This window comes from Tachysurus fulvidraco, chromosome 25 (assembly GCF_022655615.1).
Source record: "Tachysurus fulvidraco isolate hzauxx_2018 chromosome 25, HZAU_PFXX_2.0, whole genome shotgun sequence".
Classification (NCBI taxonomy): domain Eukaryota; kingdom Metazoa; phylum Chordata; class Actinopteri; order Siluriformes; family Bagridae; genus Tachysurus; species Tachysurus fulvidraco.
Window position 1 is genome coordinate 5,341,875 of NC_062542.1, and position 14,216 is coordinate 5,356,090.

General features: G+C 39.2%; 2 protein-coding genes across 13 annotated transcripts in view; one reads left to right on the forward strand and one right to left on the reverse strand.

The window, feature by feature from the left end:
* Positions 1-521: 521 nt before the first annotated feature.
* Positions 522-8,117, forward strand: sqlea (squalene epoxidase a). Its single transcript, XM_027171447.2, has 11 exons — positions 522-995; positions 2,289-2,526; positions 2,632-2,809; positions 3,719-3,815; positions 5,162-5,275; positions 5,425-5,596; positions 5,774-5,869; positions 6,098-6,240; positions 6,898-6,994; positions 7,123-7,210; positions 7,299-8,117. Exons 1-11 carry the CDS (start codon positions 720-722, stop codon positions 7,489-7,491), a joined length of 1,692 nt encoding a protein of 563 aa, XP_027027248.1. The 5' UTR covers positions 522-719; the 3' UTR covers positions 7,492-8,117.
* A 527-nt stretch (positions 8,118-8,644) lies between these two features.
* oxr1a (oxidation resistance 1a) overlaps positions 8,645-14,216 on the reverse strand; it is a 149,169-nt gene continuing 143,597 nt past the window's right edge. For 11 of the 12 annotated variants that reach the window (XM_027171351.2, XM_027171361.2, XM_027171433.2 and 8 more), the window contains 5 exons: positions 13,325-13,450; positions 12,003-12,155; positions 11,584-11,679; positions 11,413-11,486; positions 8,645-10,548 (listed from right to left, as the gene is read on the reverse strand). In XM_027171351.2, coding sequence (XP_027027152.1) covers positions 10,413-10,548; positions 11,413-11,486; positions 11,584-11,679; positions 12,003-12,155; positions 13,325-13,450 — 585 coding nt within the window. In that variant the 3' untranslated portion in view covers positions 8,645-10,412. The remainder of the gene's footprint in view (positions 10,549-11,412; positions 11,487-11,583; positions 11,680-12,002; positions 12,156-13,324; positions 13,451-14,216) is intronic. The other variant, XM_027171395.2, reaches the window with a different exon arrangement.

Here is a 14,216-nt window from a genome sequence, read left to right on the forward strand (position 1 = left end):
AACTGATTTATCGGCATTAATTGGTGTTTTTAATGAAATATCTTCAGGAATATGAAAGACTGGAACATACAGAATAGATGTTTCTACCTGGTGCACCGTGTTCATATAATTAAACACTGTCTTCTCGCTCATGAATAAAAAGCCAAAATAATGATGTCACATATAACATGTAGGTAGTCAACACCTTGAGAATTCTATCTTAGTTTTATTTTATTTACACAATACCCCAAACCCTGTACAGAACATCCCATACATTATCATATGTTAGTCTTGCGGAATATAACCTATGATTATGATAGACTGTTGTATATTTTGCGTGTCTGTGTCATCCTAAACATTATGACATCACATCATCCTACCGTCCGTGGTGCCTGTCTGACCAATGGGAGAATAGCGTGAGCTCTGCTCACCCCTTCCTCGCTCCTGATTGGTTGAACACGTACCTAAGAGGTGGGACTCGAGAATCAGCCAACCGGGAGAAGATCCGCTCCTTCATTAGCATAAATTATTCAGCATTCAGTTCAGTCTCGAGACCGCGCCTGAATTTATCGTTATATATTAGTAGCTATCTAAAAATGCACAGATGAAAACAAGTCGGATATTTTTTTTAGACCTGTTTTTGGAAGTGACTACAAAAAATATTTTTTAGCACTGTTTTTTCTTTCTTGGAACTTTTACACGTGACTTTTGCATATTATTTTCTCACTTTTCTATTAAGCATGTGGACTTTTTTGGGGATTGCGAGCTTCACGTATGTTTATAAAAAATGCGACGTGTTTTTGTTTTGGGCTTCTAGAGAGCTGGTGATGGCTGCAGTGGGTTTTCTCCTAGTGGGAGCAATTCTCACCTTTTACAGGTACCGGGGTCAAAAAACAGCTCAAATATTACAGTTACCCCTGGAGATCTTATCCATTCTGCCTTTTACTAATAAAGTCATCCAGAAAAGTCATCCAGAAGTCAGACAAAGGGACAAAGCAGCAAAGGCGAATGTAAAGGTAAGTGATTGTGATGTTTACTGTACATTTACACGCACAACATATTTACCAACTGCTCAGTTATTCAACAAAAGTTATTCCTCATAAATAAACTTTTAAAGAAATTTGGATTTTTGGGGGTTAAATTGCACCACTAGCTTTCTTTAAGTCACTTCACATTTAGCTCATGAACACGGTGCATTTACATTTTTGCTTCATTAACTAATTCGTTTTATAACATTTGTCATCTGTATAAAAAACTTTTTTCAACCAGAGCTACACTTCACTGTAATAAAATATTTGTAATTAAAAAATAAATCAAATAAAAACGTTTTATATACATACACACACACACCCACACCACACACACACACACACACACACACACACACACACACACATATATATATATATATATAGAAATATATATATATATATATATATATATATATATACATGTATATATATATATATATATATACGTATATATATACATATATATATACGTATATATATATATATATACATATATATATATACACATATACATATACACACACACACACACAAATATATATATATATATATATATATATATATATATATATATATATATATATATATATATATATATATACACATATGTATATATTTTTTTACAAAGCATCACGTTGCTTCAAAATTAAATTCCTAACAAATATAAAATATATATGTATATTTGTGAAAGAAAAAAAAATGGAACAAAAAATATTTGACATGAACAACTTTAACTGTTCAACATTACAAACTATAGCATTCAGCTAGATTGTGTTATGCTAGCTAAAATTGATTTGGAATAAAGTTCTAAACTAAACTAACTAAAGTTTTCCATCTATTTTAACTTAATTAACTGAATCTTTTTTTGTTCTTTTACTTTCATCCTTTATGTAAATGTTGTATGAAACAGCATTAAACGTTTGACCAGAAAATGTATTTAGATGAGTAAACACTGAGGAAACTCATCTTCAGCTTATTTACCACTTTTAGCAATAAGTGAAAAAGATGTATGTGTATAACGTGTGTGTGTGTGTGTGTGTGTGTGTGTGTGTGTGTGTGTGTATTGATGCTGTAATTATATTATAATTAGAAATGGGTTGATTCCTCTTTTCTCTTTACCGCTTCACACTGTTGTTTTCAGATTTAAAATGATTAAGCCTTTCCCTGTGTTTTAAATAATATGAAGAGATTAAATGATTAAAACCTTCTTGACACTCTTAATTATTATCATATATAGTCTTATGCCTCTGCTCATGACTTTTTTGGACTTATGACTAGAGAGTTAAAGAAGACCTGAACACAGAAAGTACCTCAGAGAGTGGATCCTCTGCTGATCCGGAGCCTGACGTCATCATCGTGGGTGGTGGCGTGCTGGGTTGTGTCATGGCGGCTGTGCTGGCACGAGATGGCCGGAAGGTTACCGTGGTGGAGAGAGATATGTCCGAGCCTGATAGAATCGTGGGAGAACTTTTGCAGCCAGGTGGCTTTCGTGTGCTCAGAGAGTTGGGACTGGAGGGTAAGTGATAACGTATGACTCATGGAAATAGATATTTTAGGCATGAGATGCTAAATAGATTCACGTATGAATTCATTACTCATACATTTCTACAACTTTCCTTAGATGCAGTAGAGGGCCTGGATGCTCATGTGGTCTGTGGGTATGTAATCCATGACCAAGAGAGTCTATCAGTGGTGGAGATCCCTTACCCACAAGACGAGTGTGGCATTCAGTGCGGCCGAGCCTTCCACCACGGTCGCTTCATTATGGGCCTGCGACGTGCTGCTCTTAAAGAACCCAAGTAAGCTTCTGATCAACACAGCGTAACACATTATTATTCATTCATTTTAAAACTCCTGATTCAGTTCAGGCTGTAAGGCGACCATGAAGCTCTTGCTAAAAAAAAATCAGGTTAAAAATGTGTTCTTTCATATTCATTACACCCGTACATTATCCTAAATGGAGATCATCTCTAGGGGGAATTTCTCTTGACATTATTGTGTATATTCATACCGAGTGGCTACATGAATCTACAGTCTGGGCTAGAAAGAAATCAGAAATCAGAAAAGTTCCACTTCGTCATAGAATTCATCCCTTTAGTTAAATAATCGTTAAATAGAAAAACCTCTGTTTATATGTTTATATGTGACTCGGTTTATATGTGACTCGGTTTATATGTGACTCAGTAAACCCACTGAAGAAGGACAGGATGTTAAGTGCAGATTACTATAACCTTTTTTTTTATTATCTATTTTTTTTAATCCAATAATTTATTGATTAATGTTATTAGTATTATCACTTGAATGATAACACATCAAGAAGTTGCCAGTACAGTGCGATAATAAACGTATTATCACTAATGATTTCACTAAAAAACAAAAAAAGCAATACAGCTTATAAACACGTGAATAGAGAGATGCAAAGATTTAAACTGATTTAAAGTTTAAATCAGAAAAGTTCTACTTCATCATAGAATTCTGTGATTTTTTTTTTTTTTTTGGATTTCAGGAAAGTCCAAAAAAATCCACTCTGTTAGCAGATGACTCGATATGGATACAGAAATGAAGCTTTATATTAATTCTTTTTTCTCTGAAAGACAAATGGTTGAGCCCTGCTAACACTTTTACATCAGACAACCCTAGAGCGGATTCCTGTGTCTTTGCGTGTTGTCAGAAATGCAAGGAATCTCACAGGGTTTCCATTTGTACAGTGTGATGTTTGTGGAGGGAACAGTAACCAGTCTGAAGGAGGAGGGGGACTGTGTGAAAGGAGTTCAGTATCGTGACAAGGACTCTGGGAAAATCAAGGTATACACACTCTCACACACTCTCACTCACACACTCACTCTCACACACACTCACTCACACACTCACTCTCACTCACACACTCTCACTCACACACTCACACTCACACTCACACTCTCACACACACTCACTCTCACTCTCTCTCACACACACTCACTCACTCTCACTCACTCTCACTCACTCTCTCACACTCACTCTCACTCACACACTCACTCTCACTCACACACTCACTCTCACACTCACTCTCACTCACACACTCACTCTCACTCTCACTCTCACTCTCACTCTCACTCTCACTCTCACTCACACACTCACTCTCACTCTCACTCACACACTCACTCACACTCACACTCTCACTCTCACTCTCACTCTCACTCTCACTCTCACTCTCACTCTCACTCTCACTCTCACTCACTCACTCACTCACTCACTCACTCACTCACTCACTCACTCACTCACTCACTCACACACACACACACACACACACACACACACACACACACACACACACACAGAAAACTAGTTCTTGTTTCGCAGCATTGTTCACTTACCAGTTTATGTACCTTTGAAGATATAACTGCAGCCCTTAAGGTTCAATCATACACCTTATATACACCTTCTTCTCACCAAAGATACAAAAGGTGTTCTTTTGAAAGCACTTTCTTAGTGTTTAACTCCTAAAAACATATACAATACAGAATAACTTGAGCAGCTTTACTTTTTAGAGAGCACAGGTACTGTATTACGTGCCGCAGCTTATTAACTGGATTCAGAATCCTAACAAGTGTTTTAGAAATCGATGCTTTTTAATACCCAACATTATTAATTAGTCTTCAGTTTGTGAAATGATGTGTCATGTGGACGATAGTTTTGTCTCCAAGAAAGTAAATGAGATGCATTATCTTGGTGTTTGGTGGTCATGCAGAAAGAGACAGGACTAGACAAATACTGATAGAGTTGTGACATGGTGGGTCAAAACATGATAAGCGAAAAAACAAACAGACAAAAAAAACAACAGTATCCTGGCTGGGGTTGTTCCTGGGAGCAATAAGTGTGAACCGATACCCAGTGGATAGCGAAAACAGTGTAGTGCAGAGCGCCATACTTGCACACACACACACACACACACACACACACACACACACACACACACACACACACACACACACACACACACACACCTAACAACATGCTTTTAGGAGAGAAAGTAGAGAAAACAGAAATGGGACATGGTGAGTACAGGGGACATGGTGGGGAAACTCCACAGGATCGATAGGGTTTCCTTTCACACATTCACTTACTGACCTACTGGCACTAATAATATCCCTCACTGTGCTGTTTCTCCTCAGGAGATCTACGCTCCTTTAACGGTAGTCGCTGATGGCTGTTTTTCCAAATTTCGTAAGAGCCTCATATCTGGAAAAGCAAAAGTCTCCTCACATTTTGTTGGCTGCATAATGAAGGTAAGACGGAGTGTTTGAGTGAAATATAAATACTGTATCCCAGTAAAATGGACCTGTCAAATTAAATATTTAATATGCACCTGATCTGTATACATGTTCTTGTGATGTATTAATGTAGTGTGTGTGTTTGATCCCGTCTGCTCTCTCAGGACTGTCCTCAGTTTAAGTCCAATCACGCAGAGCTGGTGCTGGCAAACCCCAGTCCAATCCTGATCTACCAGATCTCCTCTAGCGAGACCAGGATTTTGGTAGACATCAGAGGAGAGATGCCCCGAGACCTATCAGGGTACATGGTGGAGAAGATTTATCCTCAGCTACCAGGTAGGACATACTTTTATCTAAACAACTTAACGACACTAGCACAGATCAAGGTAGGAATCATATAATCTAAATGCACTTACATTTAGATTATATGATTAGTATATGATTATATGATTAGCCAGTACGTCTTCCTTTTCTGAGTAGCACCAGTAACAGTGTCATGTTTGCTGTCTGTAGGACATTTACAGGAACCCTTTTTGCTCGCTCTGCAGAACGACCGTCTCAGGACGATGCCTGCCAGCTTCCTGCCGCCTTCACCAGTCAACAAACCAGGTAGACGTGTAAGAATCAGAATATTAAGAGATATAATAAGAGACTCGTTTGAGAAAATGCAAATTCTGCAATACACAGACAGCAGAATGTATTTGGAGTGGTTTAGCTCATGTATTATTACCGCTTATTATTGTCTTAAATAAAGTTTTAAGTTAAGGGAATAAAAATGATTCTGATTTGTTTAGAAACATTATAAGTTGAGAGTAACTTTGGCTCACACTCTGACAGGAGTTCTGCTTCTGGGAGACGCCTACAACATGAGACATCCTCTGACTGGAGGGGGGATGAGCGTAGTGCTTAACGACGTCCGCATCTGGAAAGAGCTGCTCAGGAACATTCCAGATCTGTATGATGACAACGCCATGCTTCAGGTAACAGGGGTTTCTCGCTGAACGAATTTACTGTTGTAATACCATGGAAAGTGATTATCTTTGGGGGGGATTCCTTATATTAGGAAACACAAAGCATGTTTTAGTGTAATGGTAGTCTGGGGTGCAGTCAGAGTTTTAGTACATCTCAGAGGTGTTCAGTCGGGTTGTGTCAGAGTCAGGGCTGTTTGCAGGACACTTGAGATCATCTAGTCCAATTTTGGCAAACCATGCCTCCGTGGAACCCGCTTATTGCTCCAAATCCATCTAGTAATGGAACAGAATACACAATATACACTTGCGTGCTTCACACCTTGTGGTAACAGTTTGGGAAAGAACCACATATGGGTTTGATGGTCAGGTGGCCACAAACATTAGGCCACATAGTGCAGGTTAAGACAAAAAGCAAATTTTGGCCAACAATCTGGTATATCATGGTGAATTGGGGAGAAAATATTACAGGACTATGAAAGAGGTTTGGAGGAAGTTATATATAAATATAAAGAAATTATAAATACAAAGGGAGGGCATATGATCGATATGATGAATTTACCCTGAGTTACCTTGACTATTAAATCTAACGGGGATGCAAAGGTTCAGTGAGGACACATCGTCAGGAAATTTAATGAAACAAGACTCATTTCTGGTTCTATTTAACAGGCAAAGAAGAAATTCTACTGGGAAAGAAAGTGCTCCCACTCGTTTGTGGTGAACGTGCTGGCTCAAGCTCTTTACGAGCTGTTTGCAGCAACAGACTGTACGTCCACGTAATTAAGCTCGATTTACTCAATAATCTCTCACTGATGTCACTTGGTTTGACATACAGTGGCTTCTACTTTGGAGGTAACTTAAACAAGGGAAAAATAAATTGTTTTCCTTCATCAGGTTGTCTGAACCAGTTAAAAAGAGCCTGCTTCCAGTACTTCAAACTGGGTGGAGAATGTGTCAATGGACCGATAGGTCTGCTGTCTGTGTGAGTAAAACCCTGAAAATGTAACCCAGTATATAAAACACTTCATACATGATTTGTTTGTTGACAGAAACTCGTGTTCTCTTGTTAGGTTAACGCCGAAGCCCATGACTCTGATTGGACACTTTTTTGCTGTTGCCTTGTACTCCAGCTACTTTTGCTTCAAGTCGGAGTCGTGGCTGATGAAACCAAGGGCCTTGGTGAACAGTGGAATAATTCTGTACCGCGCCTGCGCCATTTTATTTCCGCTCGTCTATTCAGAGCTGAAGTACCTGGTGTACTGAACCACACCGACAGTCACGTCTCCAGCATAAAGACTGCAATCAGATAGGTGGGAAAGCACTTCAACATCGTGGAGATGTTGCGCTAAGAAACGAGCCAGCCGTGCCTTTCACCATCATGCGTATCGACATATCTAAACCTCATATCTGTTTATTCATTATGGTACAGTGTAAAGAGCTTGCCACATACATTGACAATGAGATGAAACTCAGTTTGAGCGGCATGCCACTTTTTTGTGTGTAGAGTTTTGAATAAAAAAAAAAAAAAAAAAGAGAAATTGGATGAAATCAAAGCCCCGTGGTTTTAAACCAATGCACTGCGACATCTGTGGAATTCTTCATCTAAAGAAAGGAGTTGAAGAAACGTTATTATTAAAATTATTTTGAATCAAAACGGAAATATAGAATGACACATTCACAGTTTTTGCTTGTGCCATCCATCAGCCCTCGCATTTCCCTCTGATCACAATTTTTTTGTGTGTACATTGATTTTAAATACATACGAAGCACTAAAATTTAATTGCCACCCACGTATACCGGATTATAAGTACCTCCTTCCCCTGCACTTCACCTGTTCTGCTTTCCAGAACAAATGTGCCTTTGAATCAATAAAACATGTTTAACTGGGACTCAATTGTGAATCACTTAATATATTAATCACCAGTCTGACTATTCGGATCGGTTCCAGAAATCTGAATTTGTGGATTTCTGAGCGTTTAAAATAAAAATGATTTAAACTGTGTTACATAGGTCATTAAAGTAATACTTATTATTAGAAAAAAAAGGGGTATAATTTTAATAGGCTATAATTTCTATAGATCAGTAGAATCATCAGTTGTATGCCTCCTGAAGCCGGAGAAGTAACTGCACAATGCGACCACAAGGGGGCAGCAGCAACCATGTGAGTGAACACTACAACGCTTCAAAAGCCTAGTTAATATGAAGACTACTGCTGCTTTACAAAAGGAAAGAATGCAGGAGCACGTTGTCATGGTTACATATCATGCACTACTTTAACATCACTTCTTTAATGGCTTCCTTTAATAAACTTCCTCGCTGTAAGACCGTTGCACTCCAGTCCGTTTCTGGTCCAACCGTAATCGTACCGTGTTGATTTTTTAACACAAAATAAAGGAAATAAAAAATACATTTTGTCTCAGGTTACAATAATTTTTATTTATTTACTTCCCCGACCTCCACTATTACAATGTATTCCAGCGAATCAGCTGGAGCGTTTTTTTCTTCACGCTGGACCTCGTCTGTGACTCCACATGGACAGAACTCGCTGGTGTAGGAAGAGTGATGAGGGTCTGATGATTACCTGCTTTTCTTCACCCTCCTCATCCTCCCTCAGACTGTGAACAGTGAATCTACACACCAACATAGACACGGCATTGGGACGAGACACAGGAGGAGGAGAACCTAACCTCCGCTGTACTCGGAACATTAGATTCAGGGCTTTACGCTACGTTTTCCCGACGGTGTAGCGGAAAGCTCTTCATAAACAGCTAACATCTGTTAATTTCTAAAACACACAAATAAACAAACAAAAATAGATATATAATAAAGACTGTACAGCTACTGCAAAGAAAGCCGAAAGCATCTGGCTTTAAACTAGGATAAAGTGCTAGAAGCAACCCACCAATCCACACTATATATATTTGTCTGCTAGTAATTATATATAATTATATATATATATATATAGGAACAAATCTACTATTTTACCATTAATTTACAGGGTAATAGACTGTACATTATATTGGTAACAGCTGAGATATCAGCACAAAAAAAGATCACTGTCACACTTAACAGCAATATATAATTACATATATATATTATATATATATATATAGAATTTGTTATGTAATTATATACATAAATATATAATTGTCATTATATTTCTGAAAAGAAAAAGAAAAAAAACTTCAGCTTTTCAGATGATACCCCGAAAAGCATTTTTCTGTCGAGACGTAAAAGCTTTTAAAAGTTTGTTTGAAAGAGAGACGGGAAGAGGAGACAAAAGACCCCGTCTGGATTATTGAGGTTAACGAGAACAGTAATTTGCATATTCCACAAAATCTATTGCGACACATTACTGTCTACGAACAGTACACATGACCCTCCACACACGAGGGAAGCTGAACTCACACATAAACCCACTGAACAGAACGGTACGACAATGTTTTTCTCCATAGATTAAGGGCTATGTGCTTTACTGCGGTGAATCTATGATGGTGAACGACAGAAAGACTATGAATTCACAACACTTGTATAATTTGCTTCAGAAGAAACCCCAGATGAACCCTTGCAATTATTTTTGCTCTCTGTATGGATGCCTCCTAAACCAGGCGATCCTGTTATACCTGTCAAAACACTGCTTTAGTCAGAAAGGGCACAGGAATGTGTTTGTAGTTGCTTCTTTTTTTTGTCCATCTCCCCTGAGGCCATTGTATTATTAACATCCAATTATTACCCAAAGGATGAAGCCTTCTGTCTCGGGCTGTAACAGATCCATCTCGTCCCAACCCTATGCCAGCATCACCATGTGATGTTCAGAGTGCTCCAATAGTCCCCTGTAATCAGCATATAAACGCTCACTGATGATTGTCACGGTGCGTCTCAGCTTTCTTCTGCTCGCCTAACACACCTTGCACTGAAGCTCGCAACAAAGTACACATGGTAACAGCACAGGAAAAGTCAGAGTAGGAGGAAAAAGATTTGTGTTAAATGCAGGAGTAACATACGGCAAGCATAAAGATATTATGCTTCTTTAAAACAGGCTTCCTGGGAGCCGAGATGATGCGCGTTAAGGTTCGGGACACTTCTGGCCAGCACAAAGACATCTGCTTGGCTTTCCTTCTCTGACTGGAGCCATCTTTCTCTCTCTCTCTCTCTCTCTCTCATGCTCTTCTATAGAGAGTGGCCTACTCGAAAGACCAGATCTCAATGTCCTGCACGAAGAAGTCCTCCTTCATTGAGAGCATCGGATTCCCAAAGGTTTTGCACGAATGGCTCCTGCCGTGGTAGAGATCTCCGTCTAGCCACAAACCGAATTCACCACTGTAAGAAAAGAAGATGGATTTAAATATATTTAAACTCTTTCTCTAACTGCTGCTATGTAAAATGTCCGTGGAAGCTTCAATGCTACAAGACAGGTGAAGATAACTTGCAACTATAAACTAAAAGATCTGAATAAACTAAACGACCAACGACTGAACGGTGACGATGATTACCTTCTAAGCCTTAACGATTGCTATAACGGAGACAATCTGATGTGTTTATGGTTTGCGTACAACATGATACAACATTTGTCCAGCATGTTTAAGAACAGATGAGACGTCGATTTTATCTAATAGTTCGATTAAACGCATACGTCTATATTTATGTCTTTAAATGTTCTGCTTGTTATGCTAGAAAAAAAAAACATTTTCTCCTGTCAGTTTGCTAGGCAGAAATAAACCAAAACATTTCTGAAAGTCTACGGAAACGATTCTTAAGACTCACAGCCAGCAGCCAGAGGCACAGTTACTATAGTTTATGTTTAGAATATAAGAGCTGCTGATCTATAGTTCCTCCCCAAATTCCATACTGGGTTCACCAGTCGACAAATAGTTGCTTTGACATCGATATTCTGCTTAAGGTGGTTTGTGGCTCCAAGACCATCCAATACACACTACATTAACAGTAAATCTACCTATTAAACTACCGGTTATGACATATCCTGCCAATTACACACGTTTCTAGTCAATGTCATGGCATGGCTAAAATCTCATTTGTAGGCAGCAGAAAAAAACCTCTCCTGAATGTAGAGAACGTGCCAATCTGTTATTTAAAACGAATATATATTCAAATAAATACAGTAGCTGCAAAGAGGATCAGTTCAAAAGCTAGCAAAGCTGTACATCAGATACAGAAAGGACTTACCTTCCTCCACCAAATGCCAGGGAGTCCATGTCTCCTTTGATAAAGAACATGTTATCACCTGTCCATTTGTAGACCTGATGGCACAGAAAACACAAACACGGTGCAGCCTTTGTCAGCATATTGACTTGGAAATGCAACAAGTTTCTTATAAACTGTAAATAGACAACACACCTCAAACTGCGGATAGAAGGAGAAGAGGAAAGTCTCTCCGGTGCCGTAAAATCCGTCGCTTACTTTAAAGGGCTCTGATGCTAATGCCCCGAACACCTAGACGTCACACAGATCGCATCGATGAGTAAAACGTTATTAGAAGCTATAATACAGCCTATATGGGCTGTTGAGTTCCTCCAGTGCATTTCCGACAGACTAAACGAACTGGCAAAATGCACAAATGCAATGGATGGATATCATCATAACAGACAAGTGCAGAATAGATCAAGACTTCAATCACAATGGCAACAGAGGGCCGTTAGTCTAGCGGTATAACACTCGCACTAATCAGTCCCCTAAGATTCCACTCATATCAAGTACATGTTTAAAGTTCAGTCTTATCCTTTTAGTTCAGTGATGCTTTGGAGAGAGAGTCTTACCTGCCCGTCACTGTCTTTAATGACGAGGAGCACGGGAGAGTCCTGTCCCTGCATGATCCGGTACAGGGTTTTAATACTCATACCATGCTTGGATGTGCTGAATGCCAGCGTCCATGGATAGCCTATGGTTCGGGGAGGGAGATGCTTTGCTAGCTGTGAAAATGATGGAGGCCGTCTCATTAGCGGAGGTGGATATAAATAGATAGGGCAAATATATAAATGGCAAATCAATAAAAAAAAAAAAAATCATGCTAGCGTTCTGAAAGGACAGAAAAAAAGAAACAGAGAGAGAATGCGGAAAAGCGTACATCAGGGGAATAAAACCGAATGCTCAAAGGCCACAGTCATCAACGCGCAATTACAGTAGCAATGACCTTTTAACACCAGCAGGCAGAAAACCTAACGGAGCACAATACAGCCCCACGTGTACGTACTTGAATGCACACAACAGACCTAATAAACGTTATAGAACTTCAGGGTGAAGATATTTTTATTCAATAGTCTTGGCTTTCTGGAAGGATTGTGTTTTGCCTGATTTTCCGGCAGTATGGGCAGAACACAGGATGACTCGACACTTTAGTTGATCTATTTTCTTGAAATGGTGATGATACCGAAAGACCGATACCCACAGGGCATCGCCGAGTGTGGACTCAAAACAACTAGATCTCACAGATTACAGTGTCAATGTGTAAGAAAAAACAAAAACGAGACCATCAAAGATGACAACATTCTAGGCAACGATGACTCACATACAGGTGACGTCCTTTATTACATGTACAGGTTGAGTTTAGACACCAGACCTACGACGGTGTTCTAATAGACCTATCGTGAATCCCAGGCCATATTCTATAACAATGAGATATAATGAATCCTTCATAAGGCTGTAATTACTCAGATATCTTCCAGGCTGACAAAAGGTGTTACAGGCCAAAAATAACCGGTACATCATTAAGTATACGGCGAAGCAACTTTCCCCAACTCTGTAAGAACGCACAAAGTACTTTCGGTGTGGAAAATATGTTAATATCCTGCAGCTTCGTGTAGCTACTGACTGTTTTGTGTTAGGAAATTCATAAACAAAAAGTCCCAGGTGTAAAGCAACGAAAAATAAGAGCGTATTCACAAAAGCATACTTGTCATACAGGGGGGAGAAAAAAGTCTCAGACTTTTCTGCCAGCGTGTGATGATCTATAACTAATCAATAATATAAGGATGCTTAAGAAAGCACCTTACTGGAGGAGGATCAATGAGCTTCTTACCTCCTGTAGAGTGAAACTAGCACTTGAAGCAATACAAGCAAGGAGGGGATCGATAAGGCTCACCTTCTCTATCTGTTCGGCCTCCAGGAGGTCACTAGGTTCACTCAAGTTGGGTTTAAAGGTCTCCGGCTCCAGGCTGGCTGTGATGGATGTGCCATGCTTGGAGTTCACCTCCTCCTTTGTGCTGATCTAGAAGCAGAGAACAGTGTAAGCAGAGTGAGCAGCGGCTTATTCAAGAACTCGTATTTCTTTCTCGCTTATATATTGTACGGTTTTCTAGTTTTAAATTTAAATGTCTTCGGCTTGGTTTATAATCCGACATCGAGGTTACTTTGTTTATTCAAATGATAATGCATGCAAATAATTCGATGCAAAGATGTAAGGGCAAGTTTGTTTCACAACACCACAATATTTTTATCTATAGATCTACAGTATATCTGCCCTAGTTATGCTCTATACCTATCCAGACTATTACGCTAACTAAATATTGAGTAACAGGCTAACCTGGTTTGCAAGCAAAAGACTCATGGGACTGCTCAGTTTCATAGAATTGTGGCAAAGACAGAGACACTTTGCCTCTTGCAGCCTGAACACACTCGGGTTACACAACCCTTGCTTGAATTACCTGCTTTGTCTATGGCAAACAATTGAGCAAACACTCCATAGAGCCCTAACTTCCATCCTTTTTCAACCGTACACCCTTTCCACCATCCTTCATTGCAGACGATATACAACACCACCCCTATCTAGGTAATGATTGTTGCAAGGGCTCTCTAGGATGTGGAGAATCTACTGGTTTACTCGGCTTGCGGTAAAAAAACAAAAAAAACAAACAAAAACAAAAACATGTGTTATGGCGGCCTGGGAAAACCCTTCACATTTTCGTTTGCCTGTTTAGCAGGACTGTGACTTGTGATGTGTTTTTCCAAACCGTCACATTCTCTCAACACTGCTC

Bases quoted from the DNA above. Each gene is read 5' to 3' on its own strand.
- sqlea (XM_027171447.2), top strand. From the start codon at position 720: ATGTGGACTTTTTTGGGGATTGCGAGCTTCACGTATGTTTATAAAAAA. The intron at 3,816-5,161 runs GTATACACACTC...GTTTCTCCTCAG, and splicing joins AGGACTCTGGGAAAATCAAG to GAGATCTACGCTCCTTTAAC. The intron at 5,276-5,424 runs GTAAGACGGAGT...CTGCTCTCTCAG, and splicing joins TTGTTGGCTGCATAATGAAG to GACTGTCCTCAGTTTAAGTC.